General features: G+C 39.6%; 1 protein-coding gene across 1 annotated transcript in view; it reads left to right on the forward strand.

The window, feature by feature from the left end:
* The window catches only part of LRP5 (low density lipoprotein receptor-related protein 5), a 125,833-nt gene extending 100,847 nt beyond the window's left edge, over window positions 1-24,986 (forward strand). Inside the window, exons 13-22 of the mRNA XM_009889371.1 lie at window positions 770-981; window positions 1,287-1,477; window positions 5,776-5,985; window positions 8,155-8,280; window positions 11,209-11,445; window positions 14,508-14,618; window positions 18,153-18,389; window positions 20,787-20,926; window positions 23,838-23,935; window positions 24,530-24,986. Coding sequence (XP_009887673.1) covers window positions 770-981; window positions 1,287-1,477; window positions 5,776-5,985; window positions 8,155-8,280; window positions 11,209-11,445; window positions 14,508-14,618; window positions 18,153-18,389; window positions 20,787-20,926; window positions 23,838-23,935; window positions 24,530-24,791 — 1,824 coding nt within the window. The 3' untranslated portion in view covers window positions 24,792-24,986. The remainder of the gene's footprint in view (window positions 1-769; window positions 982-1,286; window positions 1,478-5,775; window positions 5,986-8,154; window positions 8,281-11,208; window positions 11,446-14,507; window positions 14,619-18,152; window positions 18,390-20,786; window positions 20,927-23,837; window positions 23,936-24,529) is intronic.
* The last annotated feature ends 402 nt before the right edge of the window (window positions 24,987-25,388 follow it).

Consider the following 25,388-nt stretch of genomic DNA (forward strand, 5'->3'; position numbering starts at 1 on the left):
TAAACAAACAACAGAAAGATTATTTTCCTTCAGGGATTTTTTTTATATGCTCTAGTGCTCTTCACAGAAATAAAATATTGAAGTCTATGTTAGTATTCAACATAGAGTTAAAAAGTGTAGTAAATAGTATGTTAGATTGGGAGGGGTTGAGGGTAATGATTCCAGAAGTTTGGCAATAATGTCAAGTTTTGTGAGTTCTATCATAAAGACATGAGGGTGAAAGCAAGGTAGTGTTGTTAGTACGAGTGTGAGGCAGAGCTGTAGCCATTTGACATGTAAGCAAACAGAACCAAGTTTCATTAAAAGATTTTAGTTTTTAAGAGAAGCCAGGACTTAAAGAAAATCAATATCTACTACACTACAAATAATAAAGTAAGGAGACTTTGGCAAGAGATAGAGATTTGTTCAGCTGACTGTATGACAGTGCAGGTCTGACCAGAAGGCTGCCTTATTTCTTGCATTGTTTCATTCAAGATTGTTCCATGCATAAATATTCACTATAGTTTTCTTCCATCTCCTGCTAATTAATTCTACTTATAGGAGGTGCCACAACTGTGTTCTGGGGAGTTTTGCATAATCTTATGGATGATTTTCCTCTAATCCACAGTTTGAATCAATTATTTTTTTTTTTTATTAAGCTTTATTGCATTTCTTGTATTTGTTGTTTCCTTGTGGGTGGTTTTAGGTGTTTCTAGACTGTCAGGTAGGTCTTCTTCGATCAGTAATCAGAATAATTACTGGAAATTGTTCCCTATATGTTTTCTTGCAGCCTTTCACTGTCATGAGTACTCCAAACCAAAGCCAGAACCCAGAGAAGCAGCCACATGACCTCAGCATCGATATATACAGCCATACCTTGTACTGGACCTGTGAGGCTACAAATTCAGTCAATGTCCACAGGCTGAATGGCAAGTCAATTGGGATGGTGCTGCGAGGGGATCACGACAAGCCCAGAGCTATTGTAGTGAATGCAGAGCGAGGGTGAGATTCCTTTCTGTACCTATACAGAGCACTCTTGGGGAAGTATGTCAGCTGTGTGTGTGAATCTTGTGTTGCATCTGTATATTTTAAAAAGGAGAATGTTTTTCATATTTAATTGTTAGGGATGTAGGTGACTGCTTGTATGATTCTGGCTTTTAAGATCTGGATCTTTGCAGCTGGGAGCAACAGTCACCACAGTCATCCCTGTGTGAACCATTCCCACTTACAATGTAGAACCTGTGTGCAAAGGTGAGTTCCTTCCCTTCTGAAGCTCTCAGTTAAGTGGCTGGTGTCTTTGTTCTCAGGTACATGTACTTCACCAACATGCAAGAGCGAGCTCCTAAGATTGAGCGTGCAGCCCTTGATGGCACAGAGAGAGAAGTGCTTTTTACAACTGGATTGATCCGACCAGTAGCACTGGTGATTGACAACAAAATTGGAAAGCTTTTCTGGGTAGATGCAGATCTGAAGCGCATCGAAAGCTGTGATCTGTCAGGTATGTGGTATACAGCTGAACATTTGAAGCAGTGTGTGTGTATGTGTGGGACATCATTCCCTCTTTGATGCTGACCCCAGTAATTTCTATCTCCACTCTTGCCAGTTCTGTGTAGGCAGTCACAGATAACAATTTCTCATGGGCTCCCGTCTTTGATGTGTTTGGAATAAACATGTCTGTAATGATTGCCACCGTCCAACAGAGCCATTTGACTTTTGATATGTTCTGAAAGCAATTCTTGCAAGATCAGATTTAGATATATATATATTCAGATATATCCGAAAATAAAAGGACAAGACAGAAAAGCAGCATATCATGCAGGTATTGTGGCTGAAGTGGTATCCACAAACTCAAGAGAGTGACAAGGCACTAAAGAAGATTATGTGGAAATCACATGGTTTGAGAGAGGGGGAATGTACCAGGGAGAAGTTAATGATTTGAGAAGGGAGGATGGGATCAATAACTAGGGCTGCTACTGGTAAAAAGGTGACCCCCATGTAATAGGAAGCCATATTACATAACGAAGCTGTAGCATACAGTGGACCTAGCTATGCATAGGTCTTCTACTTGTATGTACATAAGCATCCTTTTTTCCCCCTTTGATTTAGCACGCATGCAAGGTCGAGTCGCAGCTAGCAGATGGGGGCAGGCAGGGGGCAGGCGCTTCTTGCTTGTCATGTTACGGGTTGGAAGATGAACTGTGTCCTTGCATAAAGTGCAGAGGAGTCTGTTTAATATTGCTTTACTTCTAAGTCTTGAATGGATAAGACCTGACAATAGGACTTAAGTAAACTGATATATGAATAAATCAGCAGCTAGGCCATCACATGCTGGTAGTTGTGTCCTGTGATTGCAGCTTCCTTTGTACTCTTTCTTCATTTTCATGATATTAAAACTCCATGTAAGCATATGTCTGCATACTGGGTATACATTTTAATCCAATTCTTTGGATCTTTTTAAAGGGAAAACTAACCTTCCTCTGGTTAATATTGAACCAAAGCTTTTCATGCACATTTATTTGATTCACAGCTAACAAATCAAACACTATCGGTAAGATAAAAGCAGGGGAAAGCTACAGGATTAAAAGAAAACAATGTTTATTAACTAGAGGATATGTATCATGTAGCCAGGAAACTATGGTTGTATTTGATGTAGCTGAGCTCGATGTAATTTGATTCACCGAACTGTTGGGTTTTTTTTAAATGAATTAACAGCATAATTTTATTTTAAAATATTTTGCAGTCTTGCATCACAACTTTAGAAAAAATCTGACACCCAAAGTTATGTTGCTTGAAGTAGTTCCTCTAAAAAGTATTTTCTGAGCAAAACATTACAATGAGCACATATTAGCAAAAGGATTTTAGTGGAAACTGAGGCTGCTGAATAAATGGGACTGAAATGGCGTATAGCATCCTTCATACCAATTAGACTGGTCAAGACAAGCTTATTCCCTGGTAGGCTTGGAGAGATGACGTGGTTATGGCAGTTTCTGAAGGTTGCACTACACCCTGATTACAGCATCCTGCTAAGTCGTGGAATAACCTCAGGTGTCCAATGGTTAACTTTCAGAGAGGGGTGAAAGAACTGTAAACCTGTCTAACAGTTTTCTTCATGAGATTCTTGAATTTTTCAGTTGGAGTTGTTGATGCTTTTTTAGACATTCATAAACTATTTGCAAATAACTTGTCTGCCACACCAGTCAACTAAAAAGTAGTGGTTTATATTATTGTTGAAGTGACTGGAAAAGTTATGCAGTGAAAATGTGATTTGTTTTCAATTAGACTTTAAATAGAGGAATTGTGTCCTTCCAGCTTAATGTTCTTTACATTCAACTGTTGGTTTCCATCTTGAAAAGACTACACATCTGTTTCATTCTGGGAATCAAAGTATTTAATTACTATGGAAATTCAACACTTCTTTACTTGTAACATGTTTTCTCTTCTTTTTTCTAACAATATCTGTTGAAAATATCCTTTTATTTATTCAGATAGAGTTTTCCATTTTGATCATTCTTTTAAACCATTTAATGGTGTCATCCAGTGCTATAGGTGGCCTTTGCCTCTCCATTTAAAATTATTCATTAATAATTTGGACAGTCAAGATCAAATCCAATGTAAATATAGATTAATCACCTTATCCAGTGCTATCTCCAGCAGCTTCCCAAATCACCAATGTTCAGCTTTTTGCAGATGACACAGATGAAAGATGATGCTTGATGTACATCCCCGAAAACTGTACCCTGTTTTAGGCCTGGATTTGGGAGGCTGTTCAAATAGGCTAGGATTCTAGCAGGACTGCTAGCTTGCAAGTGTCACCTGACACCTCATGTATTCTTGATTTCAGGATGCATTCAGGATATCCTTCAGGAAACCAGCTTGCCTTTTACTTCTAAATGGATCAGCAATTTAGCACTTAAAAAATCAAGAAGGCAGAAGAGGTTTCTTTATATTGAATTGAAATAAGGCTTTCCTATTCTTGCAGTATCTTGAATGCAGCTGAAAATTGTGCTTTTGGGTCAAAATGTGAGGCTTAGTCTGGCAAAAGGACAGTCATCTTTGAAAATCCAATGACGCTGAAGTTCGTAGGAGCTAAGGGTGCTCAGCAGGTTGGAGGGCAAATGAACGAAGTGCCCTGTGCTTTGTTCATTGAGAAACTTCTTCTGTCAAGATGTTTCCTAGTATTTCTAAATTTTAAGACCTGTTTAGGAGAAGACAAAGAACATCTCAGGAACCACGATACTAGAGAGTGGTACTAAGGGTCAGGTTTAGTGCCCGTTTAGTGAAATTAGTGCAGGTGCATCTATTCTGTTCTTTTAGTCTTTTCAAGAGTAAAATCCAGTGGCACGTTGGAAGTGTGTACAATAGTAGATACATCAGATTACAACCAGGACTGTACTGTCACATAACAGTTCATGCATGTTTCTTCTGAAAATGGAATTAAACAAAGATGTCTTCCTCGTGGGTTTGGAAACAAAAGAAATTTAGGACCACAGAACTAAAACCCCAAGTGCAAGTCCAAGAATTTCTGATCTCTCTACAACTAAATTTGATTTGAATGCACACTGTTTGTCAATGACAGTCAAGTAAGAGTCATTGCAGGCAATAATTCTATGTGCAAAACTAATAGAATGTGTAATTGAAGTAAATATTACATTCTTATGCTTGTCTGAGCTCTTCATAATTTATGCAGCAAAATAGCTGAATCTGGTGGTCATAGCATTTTTATTATGTATCCAGATTCTATAATCTCATTTTGTGTAGACATTAAAAACCTCTGTTTTTTAAATACAAGCAGACACAAGGTCTTTAGTCCAAAATGAAATACAAGAACAGAAGAACCACCAAGTTATGATTTTGTTTTGAGTTCTCATTTTTAAAATCAAATGTAGCCAGTATACATAGGCATACACAGCCTCAAAATGGTTTCTGTGAATTAATACAATAATTTGGAATCTCTTGTTCACCCTAGACAAGCATAACAAAAGCAACAATTAAATGCCACTAAGTGTAGGGCAGCACACTGTAGAAGACTGTAAGCAATTAAAGTTAAAAACAGTCATAAATGCATTTTTACTTAACCTGATTTTTACACATTGGCTGAGAGCAGGTTTCTGCACATTTCTGTAGAGCAGAAAACCTAAGCATTTGATATTGTTCCTGTTTAAGAGCATATTTAATTACTTGGTGTTTAGGTTTTCTGGTTGGTTACTGAACTAAAAAGAGAAGGTGAAGGAAGAAGTGTGGCTGTTAGAATATGAGCTTTTCTTTCGTGATTGTATCTCTGTGGTTGTGATATAGCATATGACAGGGTTTGTGTACTTGCCTCTTGCTTTGCATGATGAATGTGTTTTATTTGAGTAATGGCAGCGAAGCTAATCAGTTGTGTTTCACTCTTGCTTGTAGATTACAACAAAGTGTACTGCTTGGTGTGTGAATGTATTGTAAAAATTTTGGCACGAGAGCTGAGTCTGTAATCGGTGACACAGGCTTTTAGGGGCTCCACACAGTTACACATGACAAAGCATGTCAACATGAGGTTGATCATGGCTGGCTGACCAGTCAGTGTATGAAAGGATGAGCTGTTTTCATATTGTATGTGCTTCCCCTCATGTCATGGCAACTTGTTGCATTTACCTGAGATGAGGCTGAACAAGAAGAGCCTCATAGACAGATGAAGCCAATGACCTTATAGCTAACTATTTTCAGGGTTTGATTTGGTTGTAGTTGGGTTTTTTTTAAGAAATGAGTTAAAAGTTGGCTGTTGTAAAACTAACTAGTCTTTGGTTTTTTTGATCTCAGGTGCTAACCGTGTGACCCTGGAGGACTCCAACATCCTTCAGCCAATGGGACTCACTGTGCTGGGGAATCACTTGTATTGGATTGATCGTCAGCAGCAGATGATTGAGAGAGTGGAGAAAATGAATGGGTACAAAAGGACTAGAATTCAAGGCCGAATTGCTCACCTAACAGGCATTCATGCTGTGGAAGAGCTTGATATGGAGGAATTCTGTGAGTTTATTTCAATATCTGATGTCTCTTCTCTTGGTCACTGTCTCCGCAGTCCTCATACAGCTGAATATTGTAATAATGTTGCCCAGTGGGGTTTAAGTAAGCCATGGAGTGCTTTCAACTTAGCCAGTCGGCGTCCTAGAAGAGGAGGAGAAACAAGTTGCTCATTCTTCTCCAGAGGAGTATTTCTGCACAGCTAGAAGTACAACCAAGTAGTAAGACTTGGAGAAACCTTTAAAAAGAAAGAACAGGATTGTACTTGCCTTTTCTCCCGTGGTTTTAGAACCCTGCATAAAGCACAACTGGCTCGAGTCAACACAGTCAGTGATGCAAAATCCCCCAGTGCGGGAGGGAGAATGGGCAGGAAGCTCCTACAATGAATTATTATGGGTGTGGAATTTCTCTTCCATCAGAGGTGGAGCCATTTTAGGTGTTCCCTTCTGAAAAGGATCATGCATGGAGGACCTTCTTTTTCTGGACTGGTGGTCCAAGTTCCTGTGATTTGAGGGAGAGTACAGAAACCTCTTCAAGTAGTCATTCCTCAAAATGGCAACCTACAGCTGCTCCTGCTTATAGGAGTATAAAAGAGAATATAAAAGCACGAACAAGATGTGGGAAACAGAGGGCTAATTAATGACAGGGGCCTCGTTAAACTTTGTTGCATGTGATGGGTTGTACATTTCTGTATAATGCTCTAATTTTCAGAAGAAATTCTTCCACTTTGTAACCCTCTGTACCACGCACATTAGTTTCTGTGATAGCTGAAAGTATTTTCATACTTGTTTATGTGGACAAGCTGTTACAAATAAGCTAATGTGTATCTAAACTGTAGTAGATTCTGTGTGCTAATCCTCATCCAGATATTCTTTTTCCTTTCACAATACCCAGTTTTTCTTCTCTGCCATTTCTTGTATTCTTAGTGTATTTCAAAGGCAATACTGAATGATGCAAAAAGAATTTTTTCTTTAATTCTCAGCACTGTTGAAAGATTACTTTATATCCCATGTGTTTTTTAAAAATGTTTATTTTTCATGGCAAGATTACTGTTTCTTCTAAGTCACACTGAAAGGAGTCACCTTTTGCACCTGAAAACTGTCCTGCATAGGTGACTTCTGTTACGACAGGGGAGTTAAAATACATATGCATCTGTGCCTGCCCACACAAGTATACATGCATGTACTTTTTCTGCTAGCAACCCATGCCTCAAACAGTAGTGTCTCCAACACTGTATTAAGTTAATGAATTTGTTAAAGGTGAAAGCAGGTTGCTGAGAAGTCTGAACAAATGGAAAACAACTTTGGCACAGAAATTACGGTATCTATGCTATTTCTTCCCTGTGGAAATTCTTGGTCCTTACTAGTCGTAAAGAGTAGGGGGAAAAAAAAAAAGGTAGTAAAAGGGTCAGCAGCATCACAGATAACACAGACTATAGACCCACAGATCACTCCAGCCGATGCTCAGCTGTCAGCTGAAATAAGCAGGCGGGAGACTGGTCTCTTCTGACTCTGTTGGGCCGAGGTCCTCAGACAGTGACCTCGCCTTTCTGTGCCTGTTTCTTACCCACCTAATGTTCATTTAATGTGATTCTATTAGGAGCTCACAGGTACTGAGTGCTTCTGGGTAGCTGATTTGGGAACACAACCATGTAGCTTCCTGTCTTTAAAAAAAAAAAAAAAAAAATCAACTGTGTGTCCTTACATTGCAGTTTTGTGAGTAACAGGGAAGTGGAGGGGCTAGATATTAAGAGCTCTAAGATTAGAGAAGAGTTCCTGAAGGTTTTGGGGGTTGCCATTCTGCAGTGACATATGTTAATTCTCGATGCCTGGCTACCCTAGAAATGCAGGTGGGATGTCTAGGTGCACTGTAAATGCGACCTTCTCAAATCTGCCTTCTCTTTCCTCTTCACCTGAGCTCCCATATTCTTTTCAGAAGTCCTTTAAAGGTCTCCATAGCACTGTGACTGTGAGAAATGTTGTCCTTATGAAGTAGTAAATGAGCTTTTGAGCACTGAACTGAAAAATCCTGCATTTATCTTCCTATTAATTTGTTGTGAAATCTTGGTTACTCAAACAAAAGCGTTTTGCTAGTGGTTTTGTGAGTTCGTCCTAGCTAGGAGTAGTTATAATTTCTTTTATGCTGTATAATACTCTTTTCTGTGTGTTTCTCCAGCTGCGCATCCATGCTCCCGTGACAATGGTGGGTGTTCGCACATCTGCATTGCCAAAGGGGATGGGACTCCAAGATGTTCATGCCCTGAGCACCTTGTGCTACTACAGAATCTGTTAACGTGTGGAGGTGAGTTATGTTTAACAGTACTGCTAAGCAGTTTATATCAAAAAAGGTGGGGATTGAGGTTGCTTTCCAATCCAAAATGTGTATTTATACACAGTGCTTTCCTACACATGGTGTGTTGCATCATGTGTTAAATTAACCTTTCATTCTCTTACCAGCTGTTTTCTGCTTCAGTTTTTGGACATATGTAACTTTTCATTGTGAGCAGTATATTCTTGTTTGACCTTAAAATATTGGCATCTTCTACTGAGATTTTTATAATTGTATGACGTGACAGGTTTGTGCTTTAAACAAATGCTTATAAGATGATGTTGCATCAACCCTTGGTGACCTATCAGCAGAAATTGTGCGTATGATTCCCACAGTGATACTCCAGTCTTTCAAATGAATTTGGCCTCATAACATGAAACACTGTACTGTCTAGTTAATGAAATGTAGGCCAAAGGCTCCATTGCAGTCCTTTTTATTTAAGGTAGTTCACCTCTTTCCACGTGGCAGACTTTTTCTTTAGACTTCCCTTTCACAATCACAGGATTTTTTTAAATCCTCCCCCCACTTAAAACATTGTTTCTTTTGGGGAGTCATCATCTTAAATCATCTGGCTCTGTTGGTCCTCTTGACTTCTTTTTATGTATTCATTTTGCTGTGGATTTTGTTTTCTGGCTGAACTCTGACTTCCCACGTGACAGTCATTTCCATTATAGACAGTTTTCTTTCCCATGACCACAATACGCTATGTGGTTACATCTGGCAGGGGGTGGTGGTGGAATCAATCTACTTACATTTCTTGCTATACTGTTGTTGCACAACATAGCCAAGGAGAGATTCTTACATCCCACTCCTTTGTTATCTTCAGCTATACATTTAAAAATTAAGGGACTTCCATTTCAGTGTCTTGGTTTTTTTTATTCTAATCCTTAGCTAAGCCTGCAACAACTTTTTAACCTATCGTGTCTGCCATAGTAGCAGCCAATAGCCAGTATTTCAAAATAGATTAATAGCTGTTTACGCTGGAGACCATTTGCCCATGTACCCTTATGAATGTTCCTTACAAGTTTTTAAATGCGAGCTTGTGCCTGCCAAGTGCAACCATAATGCAAGATTAATTGTGGCTCTAAATGCAGAAGTAGTAATCTGTCTGTTGGATTATCTAAACAGCACACTCGTATCAAAATGTAATTCAAGAATTATCTTACTGTGTGTATCTGGTATCTTTATCTTACCTACAGCTGTCAGATCACTGGCTATATTTGTAATTCTCATATTGCTACACCAAATAATCATAAATCAGAAAGTTAAAAATCATAAAATTTTCAAAAATCAAATGCATTTCGATTTTTATTTGCATTTTGTTTTTCAAGCTCTTGACTATACTTGAGTCTCATTCTTGAAGATTTCTCCCTAATGAAGGAGGGACATCAGCACTTTAAAAATGGTTTGCATGTAATTGCATAGATTTAGGATCTGTAACACCACCCTCAGGAGAAAAATACTCATACAAAAGTCTTGTCATTGGTTACAACTGAGAAGCTTTCCTTATGCTGCATTCTCTGTGAAGTCCATTTCTGAGCCTGAATGTTAATAAAAGCTCATTGGGTTTCCAGAGGAGTGTTACCATCCAGTGTCAGAGCACTCCTCCAGCTTGCTCAATATTGTTGTCGTATGGGTCTGATGTGATACTGTGTTAATCCAAGTGGTAAAGCATCTACTTAGAGCATTAGCTGGCAACAGCAGCTGTGGGAACTAGTAACTGCTTCTGTTAACTGATTAATTACGTCACAGAGATTTGACCCAGCAACTTTTGAAATCAGTGGAAATGTGTTTGTCTGCTGCAGCAGTGTTTTGAGATGGCACCCTCATTTTGAACACGACTAACTGCTGCTCATAATGACTGAAGGGACTTACACATTGACTGTTTCTTTCATTGATACTAATAGTGAAAAAGTATGTGCTAATTTGCTGTATGTAAGAATTAGAAGCATTTTTTGCAATAGATTCTTTTTCTGGACTGTCTTTGTCTTTTGACATTCTGAAGAAAGCAACTATTACAGCATAATTGTTGCATCTCTACGTGAGGTTGTAGCTGCTGCTTAATGCTATCAGTGTGTGATTGCAACTTGAGCAACAGCATGGATCTGGAATGGATTGATGCCAGGATCTTGGGGTCCATGAAAAGTCAAATTTGAATTAAGTCCCAGCTTTCTTAGGTCCAGCAAACATAAAAATGGCTGTGCACAAGGTTCTGTCTCTGACCATAGTGAAAGAATGTAAGATCAGGGCAGGCCTACAGTGCTCCTCAGACTACTCTCTGAACCTCTGCTGACCTGCACCCAGAGACTTTTCAGCAAGCGGACTTAGCTTAATGCTTAACAGATACTTTTTCTCCATTCATATTTTTCAATTCATATCTGACTCAGAAATTTGTGGAGAAACCACTGGAAAAATAGAGAAACAGATATTGTAGAAGCAAATGTTATATGTTTTAAGTGTATTAATTGCCAATTAACCCAATGTGCCAGCTTTTCTTATGAAGAATTGTTCCAGGGTGATATAATTGTAGGGATTAGAATTGTGTAGAATGTGGTTTGCAATCAGAAATTGACTATTCATTTGAATTTATGTGTATGACAGCGTCTTCCAAAAGGTGGCTGTTAGAGCCAAAGTATTTGTAGTTCCTGTCCTTAGTACAGTGATCACCTGCTAAAGCAAGCTTCTTCAATCAGCATGCATCCAGTTTTTGTTATGAAGTTGGCAAAATTTCATTCCCTGTGCAAAATCATGTTTTCCTCTTTGCTGGAATCTTAATATTGTCACAGAACAACTTCACTCCAGGTATAAGTGTGTTTTTCTTGAAAAAGTCCATCACATTTTTACTCTGTTGTAAGGGCTAAAACTGAATATACAAATGGGATTTGTTTTCTCTTTCTCTAGAACCTCCAACTTGTTCCCCAGACCAGTTTACCTGTGCAACTGGAGAGATCGACTGTATCCCAATGGCATGGCGGTGTGATGGATTTCCAGAGTGTGATGACCAGAGCGATGAAGATAGTTGCCCCATATGCTCTGCATCCCAGTTCCAGTGTGAGAAAGGACAGTGTATCGATGCACACTTCCGGTGTAATGGAGAAATTGACTGCCAAGATAAATCTGATGAAGCGGATTGTGATAGTAAGATTAATTTTTCTGAACTCATGGTTCTAACATAAGCATCCATTTGGGATTCTAACTGTTGTTGATATATATATATATGTATATATATATGATTTTTGCTTTCAAATGGGGAAAAACGGCTTTAACCCTAAGCCTAACTAAGCTGTCCACTGATTCAGTCTTTCTGTTACTCATTCTTATTCTGTTGCTCAAATTAGACTTCTCTGTAGCTACATAAATTGCTGACCATGTAGGGGAGAGAGGAGAGTATCTTTAATCCACATTCAGAATGAAAACAGGAAAGAAACTGGCAGAACATGCTTTTTTTTTTTCCTGCATAATTACCACTTTGACTTGCACCATATCCATGGTGTCCACTTCACATTTGGACAGTGGTCACTGCAAAGTGCCACAGGGAGGAAGAGATGGACTTAATCCTGTGGCTGAACTGGCTGTTCTGAGAGTTCAGTCTTAGCAAGCTGATGCTTATAATCCTGCATGTACCATTTTATGAGAAGTCTGTGGAATGACGTCCAAGGAACTCTTGCTGCTGCAGCTGCTTTGTATGCAGTCATCTGTAGGATCTGGGTCGAAAAAAGAAACATGGATGAGTGCATTTGCATCATCCCTTCATTGATGGTAAAACTTGTGTTTAGTATCAAGGCATAGCTGAAACAGACACGTGACTATGAGCTGGCACCATGGCTTCCTTATTACTGTGCCAAATTTCAGGAGCCTATTCAGTAGCGTAGCTCTTGCCCTGTGAAGCCTCGGGACCTTTGGCTTCACCCACTCAGTGGCTAGCCATTGCCACTAAGCTAACAGGGTAGATTTTTATGGACATTTCAGTGCTCAATTTTTTGGATTTGCAGTGTCTTCTGTAACTCTGAGCCTGGACACCAGAATATTAGTACCTTCTTTGCAAACAAGTTCCTGTCTTTCTTGTGGGAAGTGGTACTTACTACCTGTACTGCTTCATCAAGAGGCTCTGCTTTGTTCAGCATGGAGCCCAAATGCAGTGTAACGGTGCCATCACCCACACACAGAGTCAAAGTGGAATATGGATTTGGTTATCTCCTTGTGAAATGGTGGGCACTGCTAAGCAAATTTAATGCCAGTGTTCCTGGCGCTGCGTGAACTGTAGGAACCTGCCTTGCCCTGCACAGCCCCTTTGAGGGCACAGATGAGTTTTACCATCTGGTCTAGAATAGTTGAAGACACATTTCTTCAGCAGTTGAATACTGAGTGGTTGCATCCCTAGTCCTCTGCAAGCACTTGGGCCACCTATGACTAGACTTTTGTCCAGGATGGTGTCTGGCAGTTCCCTACAAGGGCTATGAACATACTTGGTGTCCAGAGTTACACTGAGGGAGATGTGGTAAACGTGGCCTCTGTAGTCCTCAGGAATCTTTACAGACCAAGTCCTGAGTGGGTTCCTAAGAAAAATAAAACTGATAGGCCTTTCTTATGCCTTAGCATGCGTCAGCCTATAACCCACTGTGTTTGGGGAAGGGAAAGTGGCATGTAGCACAGTCTTGTTCTTTATATGAGGTTTATTGAGGTGGTGAAGCTGACTGGGCTTAACAGAACTTTTCTACTATTCCTTACGCATCAGAGGAATTGATTTCTGGTCAGAGCAGTGATAATCACTGCCTTTCCATAGATCTGAGTTCAATACCTTGATTCTGTCAGAAGCTGCTTCTCCTGTTTTCCCAAGGCATGCTTTTTGAGAGTTGAATCTGAAGCATTGGCACAGGGGTTGCAGACTATAACTGGAACTGGTCAAAGAAACATCCCTGGATCTGTTTGTGGTTCTTGTCCCACACCTTCAAGACATGCCTTTCGTCTTCTTGAATTTATTGTGGTACTGCTAGCTGGTTCTCTCATACCCAGGGAAAGTCACAAGGTTGACAGTCTCTTGATACTGCAACTGGATTACCAGGCCACTGAAGAAACTTCATCTCCCGTACAACACAGGTTCAGTCCTCCAAGTTGTCCGTTGCTGGATCAACAAGAAGCAAGAAGTCCAACAAGGCAGGACAGCAACAGAAGACACGGCACCTAAGAAGGGAAAGGATATTAAGACAGAAGTCTTGATGGAAGACAAAGGAGCAGCAGACAGTAGCAAGAATAAGTAGAGGGCTGGCCGTCACTGGCACAGCGCTCACAGAACTTGTCCCTTCTCCTAATGGTGTGGTGGGAGCTCTAGATGCTTTTAGAGCCTACTATAAATGTGTGTGTTTTGTATGGACCTTGTGGAGCTGTATCCAACTTACTGGGGTCATAACAACCCAAATCAGGAACTGATGCATTTGGAGCTTCTAGCTAAGTTCTTTTCTCCATAGATAACTTAGTTCTCTTCCACAAGAACTGTTCTGCAAACTGGACTATGGCTATTCAGGAGGTCCACTTCACAATACCACCAGTGCTGTGATCCAAAGCATGAATGTGGATCTCCTCCAGAAGAAGAAAACAATCTTTCTTCCTTTTACAATGAATGACCTATACTGCGAACCTTCCAGGATTGCTGGTTACTAGCCCCCATAAGACAGTCTCTTCACTCATCATTTAATATGCTTTGACTTGATGGAGATTCCAAAGTTAACAAGTCATTTTTGCTGAAACAGAGGCTTCTGAATATAGATAAGAAATTTAGCATGGTTTTACTATACAGGGCTATATAAGATAGCATAGACTATATAAGGTTTTATAATATGCTGAGTTACTACATTTTGTTGACATGTCAGATGATTAGCAACAATTTATTAGTTATTGTAAGTGATTCTTGCAGATTTGATCCCAGTTTTGCCCCAACATGACTGATTTGACAAAGGATGGGGAGTTACTGGGATCAGAATTTTATTTTAGTCCCACTGAGTAGGGTGTACAACAACAAAAAGGAAGAATCAGAGAAATGGAGACTTGCATTTTACCCACAGCAGCAAAGCAGGTGTTCTGGTGCCTGCCTGGTCGTAATATAAAATGCACTGCAGCTTCATGTCTCACTTCTTTTGGTTTTCTTAAGGTACTCAAATGCTCCCATGCAACTAGTACTTAATCTTTTCTTTCTTTCTGTGCAGCAATTTGTCTACCCAATCAGTTCCGATGTGCAAGTGGCCAGTGCATCCTCCTGAAGCAACAGTGTGACTCCTTTCCAGATTGCATTGACGGTTCTGATGAGCTTATGTGTGGTGAGATGCCTTTCCTTGAGATTCAAGTGCTGTGTTCAGGCGTGATGTTCATCCTTTTGCAGAGCTAATTATTGCGATGAGCATTATTGCTATGTCATTGCATAGTAATATTCTTTCAGGGAAGCCCAGTGAATCTTGGCCAAATACTTTCACAGTTGTATTTGGCTGCTAAATACAGTCATTCTCTTCCATTGGTCTGTGTGGCAAGAGTGTGAGCTTGCAGCATGGTATAGCAAGTCTGTAATGCTGTTATTCTAGGTAATGCAGGAACAGCAGTAGTAAAGATGAACTGAAATCCCAGTGTTACTTCAAGCTAGTTCTAAAATGCTGTATGAGATACAATGCTGCCTTGTTTAGATGGGCCTTCAGATCTGTACCAAGGAGGACCTGATTCTACTGTGCTCAGTACATGTAGAGCTGCTGCTAATCTTGGGGTGGCTTTTAAAAATGCACGGACCTATCCACTGCAATTATCTAAAGGGTGGGTTGAAGGAGGAAGGAGCCACACTCTTCTCGGTGGTTCCCAGTGACAGGACGAGGGGCAATGGGTGCAAGTTGGAACATAGGAAGTTCCGTTCCAACACACGGAAAACCTTCTTTACAGTTAGGGTGGCAGAGCACTGGAACAGGCTGCCCAGGGAGGTTGTGGAGTCCCCTTCTTAGGAGATTTTCAAGACCCGCCTGGATGCAGTCCTGAGTAATGTGCTCTAGGCAATCCTGCTTTAGCAGGGGAGTTGGACTAGATGATCTCTAGAGGTCCCTTCCAACTCTGAAAAATTATGTGATTCTGTGAATTACAGGGTCAAGCTGAAGGCTAATTATGTGGAGGAACTAGCGTGCAATGAACAAGTGTCTACAAGAGACCACAAGCTGGTCTCTTACACTACAGGTAGGAATAGAATACAAGGAGAGACCCTGATTTTTCCAGGGAAAATGTTACTTTGAATTGTCATGGCAATTACAAACACGCTGATGGCAGTTGCTGTATTAGGCTTTAGCAGAGTCTGTTATTTTGCAGGCTGACGTGGACAGTAAAATTCACTTACTTGTGCTTTGCTTGCAATTTCCCTCTTTTTGCACCATCAGGGTGACTAGTGCCTAATGTTTTTAGGCAATGGGTCAGATAAAGGAAGATTTTCTGCTCCTCTACTCCGTTCTGGTGAGACCCCAGCTGGCGTACTGCACCCAGCTTTCGGGTCCCCAACGTAAGAAGGACATGGACCTGTTGGAGTGGGTCCAGAGGAGGGCCGCAAAGATGATCAGAGGGCTGGAGCACCTCTCCTATGAAGACAGCCTGAGAGAGTTGGGATGTTGAGCCTGGAGAAGAGAAGGCTCTGGGGAGACCTTATAGCAGCTTTCCAGTATCTGAAGGGGGCCTACAGGAAAGATGGGGAAGGACTCTTCATCAGGGAGTGTAGCAATAGGACGAGGGGTACCAGTTTTAAACTGAAAGAGGGTAGATTTAGATTAGATATTAGGAAGAAATTCTTTCTTGTGAGGGTGGTGAGACACTGGAACAGATTGCCCAGAGAAGTTGTGGATCTCCCATCCCTGGAAGGGTTCAAGACCAGGTTGGATGGGGTTTTGAGCAACCTGGTCTAGTGGAAGGAGTCCATGCCCATGGCAGGGGGGTTGGAACTGGATGATCTTTACGGTCCCTTCCAACTCTAACCATTCTATGATTCTATGATTTTGTAGTTTACGAGTGGTTTAGCAAAATAGTTGAACATAGCATTTTAGAACAAAAGCAAATAGGTACGCTGATCTGACAGTAATTAATTCTGAACAAATACGTTGTGTTGTGTCTGTGTAGAGAAATGCTGCATTTTGCATTTTGAATAGCAAAAAAAACTGTTTAGCTCTCCTGTTGGACATTTCAGATTTCCACATCTTCCATTTATCTCTCAGCTCTCACCCAGTTCCTCCAATTCCCTGGATAATGTAAAGCCCCTTCTTCCTTTTTTTTTTTTTTTTTTTTTTTTTAGTTTATTTTCACAAACATTTGTGCTGCTAAGTTAATGCAGCTGTTTCCTCTTTGCACTTTGAGTCCCGTCCTGCAATTAGGTCTTAACTGATTTAAATGTCTTTATGTAGACATAAGACTGTCTCCTCCGGAGTCTCTGTGGAACAAAGGTGGGGTTTTGCTTGACAGAGGGTGAGAACTCAAATAGGGAATAAAAATGATTGCTACTTTCTTGATAAGAATCTTGCATTCAAAAGAAGGTAGGTTTAGCAAAAATCAGAATTGTGTGTTTTAAATTAGCTAATTTGGGAATGTGTTTTAATTTTGGCCTTACTTTTTTTCTGGTATCATATCTGAAATAATCTGACTATTTGAAAGTTAGGGCTTTAGCTGACATAAAAGCTGTCATGCACTAATAAGTGTGAAAAGTAGATAAAGACTCTTAAGACAGAAATGAATTCCTGATGCTGAGCTGTTAAGAGTTTTTTGGTGGATCTTTGTATTTCCTTTATGTTCCTTCTCAAATTTCAGTTGTTTTTCATTCCTTCCACTGAAGGGAAGGAAACAAGAACAACTGGCAAAAAAATTATTATGTGAAGGCTTGAATCTTACATGAACCATTTCACTTTCACAACGTCATTAAAGGGGGAAAGGGTCTATAGTTTGATCTGAACAGGTAAAATTGATAGGTTTTGGCCAAGTTTATTTTTATTTTTCACTTTATGAATATATAGATATTTGTATATGTAAAAAATAAAATTATTAATGTTCTGTGAATCGCATGGAAAAAATCATTTTCACTGAAGAATGTCATATATGCAAAAACTATATAGAGGTATCAGGTTTATTTGGCAAGAAATTTGAATGTGTTACCCATAATCAGGGGGAGATATGATACATAACTCACCTCAAATACTGCAGCAGTTTTTATTATTTAACATTGGGCTATATAGGGGAAAAAGAAATAAGAAGTAGAAAGTATTTGAGATATTGTGTTTTCCTTCCAATTTGTAAGGGTTTTTGGGGGGAGCAATTCATATTTTAGGAAGGAAAAGCGTTCTATTTTAAGGCCTGTATTAGCTAGGAAGATATTCACTGCTTAGTACGTATGGTAGCTTCCCTACTGGTAAAATCTTTTAATTTTTTAATGTTATTGGCTAGCCCAAATGGAGAGAGCAGATTCTTGTCTAATTAAGGACAGGAATGGTTATAAGTGTCCTATATACTTAACCCATAGAGTTTGTGGGGTCAGAAAAGGAAACTTTTTAGGCTGTAGATTACTTATTACATATCAAGATACGCAATCCTGTTATGAGATGAATTGCCAAACAGAAAGGAGAGTACCTTCCTAATACTGCCTTATGTATGCGGAGGGGAAGAGGAGGCATGGAGTCTTGTGCATTGAATCAGAATATATGGAGTTATAGATGTCTGAGTTTGATGCAAATACTTTCAAAGACACTACCTGAATGACTGTGAGCTGGCTGGTTTTCTGCATGAGCTCAAGAACAGCAACATATATATTGCCTTGTGTTAAATGACCTCCTTTTTTTTTTCTTCTCTCTTCACAGAAAAAACAAAGCCAGCCTCAGATGAGTCACAGCCACACAGTAGTGCTATCGGTCCTGTTATTGGTATAATACTGTCACTTTTTGTCATGGGAGGAATGTACTTTGTTTGCCAGCGAGTGGTGTGTCAGCGCTATGCTGGACCCAATAGTCCTTTTCCACATGAGTATGTCAGCGGCACCCCTCATGTCCCTCTTAATTTTATTGCTCCAGGAAGTTCTCAACATGGCACTTTTACTGGTAAGGATGGTAAGGACCTTGCATCTAATCAGTACCATTACATTGTCTGGATTTGGGGTTTTACAGGTTATTGAGAGTGCTAGATGTGGAGTTTTCAAAGAGCAGAAACTAGATGATGTTGATCTGCTCAGTGGTTTTGGTACAAATCTGTCATTTGGATCAGATATGCAAAAACTGTTCAATGCATTTCATTATGCATCTAGACAGATTTTCAAATGCAATTTTCGTGCTAGGCTGCATCTGCACCAGTATCTATCTTTTTGATAGAAAATCTACAGTATTTTGCCAGTGAAAACATCCTCTTTAAGTAGTTCATTGTAGTGTATATAACAAAGCCTGGGTTTTGCATAGTACTTCTTACCTAAAGCCTGCAAAACACTATGAAGTGAACCATGTGCAATATGGAAAACTGAGAAAGCATGTGCCATTTAGTGTTCTGGTGAGAGCTCTGTTGAGTTATTCTTTATGTCTTGTACTCAGATGTCCTTGTTTCTGTCCTGTCTGTCAAAGGTCTTTAAACAGTTTCATCCTGTCTGCTCAGGATGGATTCCACAGCGGAAAGAAGCAGAGGAAAGAAGCGTAGCAGCTTAGTTTACTATAATACAGAAAAGCAGGGGATAAACCTCCCTCCCCAAAGTTACAACAGCAAATGTGGAAGAACACAAGCAGTCTGGGTGTGGTTTTATAGTCTGGCTGCTTACTGTCTGAAGTGTAATGAAAACATCCTCTTTGGTTTAGCCCATCTCTGAGACAGCTTTCCTGTTTGCTTTTGGACAAAGTATTTATTCTCTCTGTGTCTCAGTCCTTCATCTGTAAAACAGCAAAGCTTCTCTACCTCACAAAGCATCCATTCAGAGAAGTGCATGCAGCTACAATGTTGAGATCGAAGGGGGACTTGAAGTATACATAAAAGCTCGGCATATTCAGCTAATAGATAAGAACCCAGAAACCTCATATGCACATCAAAGTAAACACTTAAATGATGTACCTTAAAGTATTTTACAAATGTAAAATATACTTTTCATAGAGGAAATAGCAAATTCTTAACTACAAAGCCCTGAGAAGAAAGAATATCTCTTCATATTGTTCAGGAAGCTGGAAAGTAAATGTTTGCCTTTAAATCTGCCAGACAGGGTCAGAATACAAGAAATCCATACTTTGGAGTGCTTGGAGTCTGCTTTTCATTTCAGCTGAAAATCAGATAGATGATAAACTTAAAGAGAAATGAAAAGATGTGGCACATCTTCATACTAAACAAGTTTTTGAGATGTGCTAATTGTTGTTTTCTTCTAGCCATGGCTTTGAAGATAGCCAGGTGCGGGTTAGGTTTAGCCTTTCTCACACTTCAATGACTATTTCCTGCTTAAATTATGTTTTTATGGTTATCAAGAGGTTTTTGTGGTAGGAAATAAAATTTGAGGATGAAATCATTGCAGGTGAAATCTTTGCAGTGGTGTTCTAAATTGGACTTCACACTAAAGCTTTTTCTATTAAAGCCAAGTATCAGTGGGTTTTGTCTGTGTGTCTGTAGGTGCTATACTAAGATGTCATTCCGATTCTCATTTGTATTTGTTAGTTTTTTCTAATCCATATCACTGTGACAAGTTACAACAGCTGAAAATATTACCATTGATGTTAATTCTAAAGAGGGGACATAGGTTCCTAATACCATGGGATTTCTAAAAAAGATAAATAGTCATGAATGATGATCACAAATAAAGTCACTCTGCTTGTAATAAATATTTCCTGCATCTGAAAAATTTCTGGAAACTTCCCAAACCAAATTCTTCTGACAGGAAAAAGCTGAAAATATATTATGTTATTTAAGTGTCTATTGGACTAAAACAGATTGGAGAATGTTGTCTTCCCTTTTCCAGACACCCAGGTTTCCTTCCTTTTGCCTCTGCTGATTTTTAGTTTAAACAGTGATTATTTTTTTTTAGCAAAAATATTTTTTTGCTGTTGTTCATGTACTTACAATTGAATTTCTTTGAATGGAAATGAACACTTCGGAGGTCTCTAGCTTGTTTTTCTTGGGCAACGTATAATGGGTCGGGTTTTTTTTTTTGCAAATGCCTGAGTTTGTTTAATTGGAAACTTTCTTAGTTAACGATTTGGGTGAAAAGTTTGGATCAACTGTTCTGGAGATTCCTTTCTCAGCGGGTTGTGAGGAGTTCAGTGCTACAGTGAGACAATAGGTGGTCTGGGGGTGAGATGTTTTCTTCAAAATATATGTTGTTCCGTGTAATCCTGAAGTTTTTACATAAAACACTGTTCCCAAAGTGACAACCAGTAGCATTGCATGGGTTTGCCAAGGTGTGGATTTGTTTTCTGTTTTACATTGGTAGACAAAATTGTGTTTTACCTAACCTTGTTTTCCTCTCTATATCATTGCAGGCATCTCTTGTGGAAAGTCCATGATAAGCTCCATGAGTCTTATGGGAGGAAGCAGTGGTGCCCCCTTATATGACAGAAACCATGTAACTGGAGCCTCTTCGAGTAGCTCATCAAGCACTAAAGCCACTTTCTACCCACAGGTATGTATTGAAAATACACCTGTGAGTTAGATATCTCCCACTTCTGAAGAAAAGGAAGATGAACATTTGTGCTACTGAATAGAATGTTAATGATGTTTTTTCTTGGGTGTTACTGTTATGATATACAGGCCTAGTCCAACACCCAGTAAACTTCCCAAAAGGGATTTGTTGTAGTTCATCAGGATTACACAATGCTATATAGTGTCTAAAATGTTTTGTTATTAGAATGATACTGAGCTAGGTTGTTCCTTGCACTTCTGTTCTTCTTTTTGACTCTTTTGGAGATGCCACCTCCTTTGTTCTTTGTAAACTCTGATGTCAGTGGCCCAATGACATTTTGCACTGTGTAACGCTGCAGGCACACATGGAATAAAAAGACAAACAAGATGTGACAGGGCTGGAATGCAAACGCATAATGAATAAGCTTAGCTTGCTGTTTAGATAAAGTGTCGATTGTTGATTCAGAAAACCAGCTGTGTGTACTGGGAGAAAACACTGGTACCAGCAGAGGTTTCTTTGCTTGAATTTTTTCAGCTGTATTTTAGCTCCATTTCTGGCTTTTAGCTGTTGGAAGCGACAGATTTTTAGTCCCCATATCAGAGTTTCATGAATTCAAAGATGTATAGTATGAATGGAAATGATCCTCTAAGAATATACAGGAGAGACAAACGTTACTGTTTGCCGGCATTTTGTCATATGACAGTTCTTTTCATAATGCTTCTGAGCAATACATACATTCAGTGCTCTGTTCACACAAGCTTGCAGAGTCAGTCTGATAGCTATTGAGGTGATTTTTCAGTAGTATTTAATCAGGATCCCACATACTGTGTGGGTATATGTGCATTTGTGTTTACATGTAAGCTGTTATGCTATGTATGGGCATTTTAATTTATAGTGTTTTGACCACTGGCAAATGTGCTCTCTCTCCCCCCTTTAAGAAGGACAGAGATGGAAAAGAGTAGCTTGTGAGCTTATCTATTGAGAAGGTAAAATTGGTTACTTATTTCTTACATTACCTTCTTAATAAAGCCATCAAGAAGCTAGTCACAGCTAGCAGATATTTGGAACTCGGCACGCTCCTAATTTTGCTTGTCTCATGCTTCACCAGGGTCTCTGTAACATGCTGAACAATTTCATGCTAGTACCTGATTGATGTCAGTGCCACAATAGAAAGGACAAACAGAGAAAACTTAGCTGAATTTATATTAAAATCTTAAATAAATCTTGACAGAGGAAAGAAGCCCAAGAGTTGATCTGCCTGTGCCATTCTTTGGAATCTGTGTTGGCCAAAAGATTGAGTGTTCCATTGGACTTCTGCTCTAAGCTAATCTGACTGTTACTGGGAATTCTTCTTCCACACTTTCCATTCTGGGCTATGTCAGCCAGGGCCTGCAGGGATGATATCAGCCTTTCCTTCAGGAAAGGCATGCTGGATTCTTAGAAGGAAGCTGTTGCAAGGGCTTTGTTATGTTAACATTACTACTTAATCCAAATATTTTGATCAGTTCTACCTGGTTAGCTTCCAGCTACCAGCTGCCCAGCCCTAGGTTAATAATAAAAAGGAGAGATCTGAGCATCTAGTTGTCTTGGCTTTTTTGTTTTGTTTAACACATCTTAGCGGTACTAAGAGATGGTCCAGTGAATAAAGACTAGGAAAGACTTGATGTCAGTGGAGTTATGCCAGTTTACATACCTGAGAACCTAGCTGACACTCTGTTTGCTGTATTTAATCTGAATGTGAAGGGGTGGTGATGCAGCTCAGGGTGCCAGTAGGAGAGAACCCTTAAGTAGCATGAAGTGCTCCTCCAAGGAAGAGGATTTCTGGAAGATACTCCTGGGGCAATTTCTCATCATTCCTCACAGCTGGCAATGGGTGGTATTTAAGCTTGTCTCCCCTCACGTGAATCTGGATGCAGAGCTTGTCAATATTAGTAACGACAAACTCAACTCAATGGCCAGGAATCATTTTGCTTGATGCTGCGCAGTGAAGACCAAAACAATGATCTCCACTCTAGTGATTTTACAGTTTTATTATGAGAGAAGAGCAGAGGCAGAGGAAGGATGCTGTCGTGGTCACTGTGGCAGGCCATGGCTTGACAGAATGCCCAGGACAGGCTGTGTACAACATGCTCACATCAGTAGCAAGGCCCTACCATTAACAGCAATGATGTAATTTTACACATTGGAAGGGTTGAAGTGCTCTCCTTGTTTTTAGGCCAATATCCTGCTGACCGTGTCAGGGGTTCTGATTCCTGCTAGGGAATCCTAAAGAATTATGAAGCATAATAAACTTTTCCTAGTGTGAGGGCTACCAGCAACTGTGTATGTGCACACAGAGGTTAGGGCAGACTATAACTACTTTTTAGCTCTTAGGTTCTTTGCATTGTGAACTGTGCCAAAATGATATGTTTACAGAACGGCAATAAAAAGGAAGTATTCAGAGAAGGATGGAAGTGTATTAGTTATAGGAAAGGAACTTGGCCTCCTGACCCTACTATTGACTGGGGGTTTATGTTTAGGGGCTGTGAGTGGAACAGACTTTATTTCCCATTAGCATCTGCTGAAGATGATACCAGTCCTTATGTCCAGGGAATTGCACTGAGATTCAGCAAAACTGGGTCTAATTTCCAGCTTTACCCCAGCCTTCCAGCATAATAACAGATGTGGCAAGGAAGAAAATTCCCTGTACTATGGGAACTTTGAAGGCCTGCTGTGTACCTAAGCCTAGAGTAAAGTCTCGCAGTGAACTTCAGTGATCTCAAAAAATGCATTAACCCACCCAAGCAGGAGCAAGGAGAGGAAACTAAAATAAGGATGAGTGACACAGTGAAGGCATAAATCATGTTTGCAAAACAAGTAGAGTTATGTAATTAACCCAAACTTTCACACTGCTTTTTCCTACTCTTCCTAGATTTTGAACCCACCTCCTTCCCCAGCTACCGATCGATCCCTGTATAATGCAGAGATGTTTTATTCCTCAAACATTCCTTCAACTACGAGATCTTACAGGTAGAGCTCAGACAAAAAGGTTTGATGAATATTCTATTTAACTGTCTTTTAGTTTTGGATCTTAAGCAAGATGTTCTTGTTCAGACTTTACCTTGTTGAAAAAAAAAACTTTGTCTCTTAATAAATATCCATTCAAATGGAGATAATGCCAGTTTTGATGTTAAACATGGGCTTTGTGTTCTTATTTTGACACAACAGGGTTTAGCACCCTCAGTGTTGCTCAGTAATAATGCAATATATATAGGTTATATTGCTATGTAACATTTACTTAGCATCCTGTATAAAGAAAGTTGGTGTTTTCTGTTCAGTTCCTCAAGCTTATCTTAAAACTATTTAATGTGTCAACCTATTTATTAGTTAGTGACTGGGCTAAATGGTTATGGTGGTCTTCTCTGGCTGGTCGGGGGCTGGAAGAACTTACTAATGGGTGAGGGTAGTTGTGCCATTCAAATTTAACACAGTTCAGGTACTTCTTGTTGGGTTCCTATGAAAACCTGTTCATTTTCAATCTCTTTCTTTTTCTTTCTTTTTCCCCCAGGTTGCAACTAATGCATGTGCTCTTTTTTTTTTTTTTTCTTTCTTTCTTTCTTGCAGGCCATACCTTATACGAGGGATAGCTCCACCCACAACGCCTTGCAGCACAGATGTTTGTGACAGTGACTATACTAGTAGTCGATGGAAGGCCAACAAATACTATATAGATTTAAATTCAGACTCAGACCCTTATCCCCCTCCGCCCACACCTCGCAGTCAGTACATGTCGGCTGAAGAAAGTTGCCCTCCGTCTCCTGCCACGGAACGAAGCTATTTTCACCTCTATCCCCCTCCACCCTCTCCTTGTACAGATTCCTCATGACCTCAACTGAAGGAACTTTTCCTGTAAATATTTTAAAATATGAACAGATTTAAAATATATATTTTATGATTTAAAAATAAATCGGGGTGGGAATTAAAAAAAAAAAGAAATGTGAAAAAAATGGGTTGGAGGGATGGGGCTGTGAAAAATTGTACAGAGGAAGAATATTTATAAAACTGATTTTTTTTAACTTAATTTCCATTCTTTTGTGCCATATTTGCCTTTTTGAAGTCATGAAAATGACTCAATCTCCAAAGTATTTGGGGAGGGAACGTTGAGCCTTTGTGCATTTTTAAGTCACTTTTTACATGCAAAACGTATGTAATTCTTTTTATTAATGTGAGACAAGAAAGCAAAGTGGCTTGTGGGAGGAGGAGATTTAAGTTTATTCACAGAGAAGAAAAACGTGTTTAAATAAAATTATCAGTATCTCATCCCTTCACCACCACTGGGAGAAAACATGCAAAGATCACAACCTTTTTGCTCCTTTTTGCAAGAATACTTCCCAGCAGAACTCATATGCTGAAACATGGATTTCAAACGTTAGCATTGAACTGGAAGAACACTTCCTTTAGCCAAACCTTCCAGCTTAACTAG

Source organism: Charadrius vociferus, unplaced genomic scaffold (assembly GCF_000708025.1).
Source record: "Charadrius vociferus isolate BGI_N301 unplaced genomic scaffold, ASM70802v2 scaffold467, whole genome shotgun sequence".
NCBI lineage: Eukaryota > Metazoa > Chordata > Aves > Charadriiformes > Charadriidae > Charadrius > Charadrius vociferus.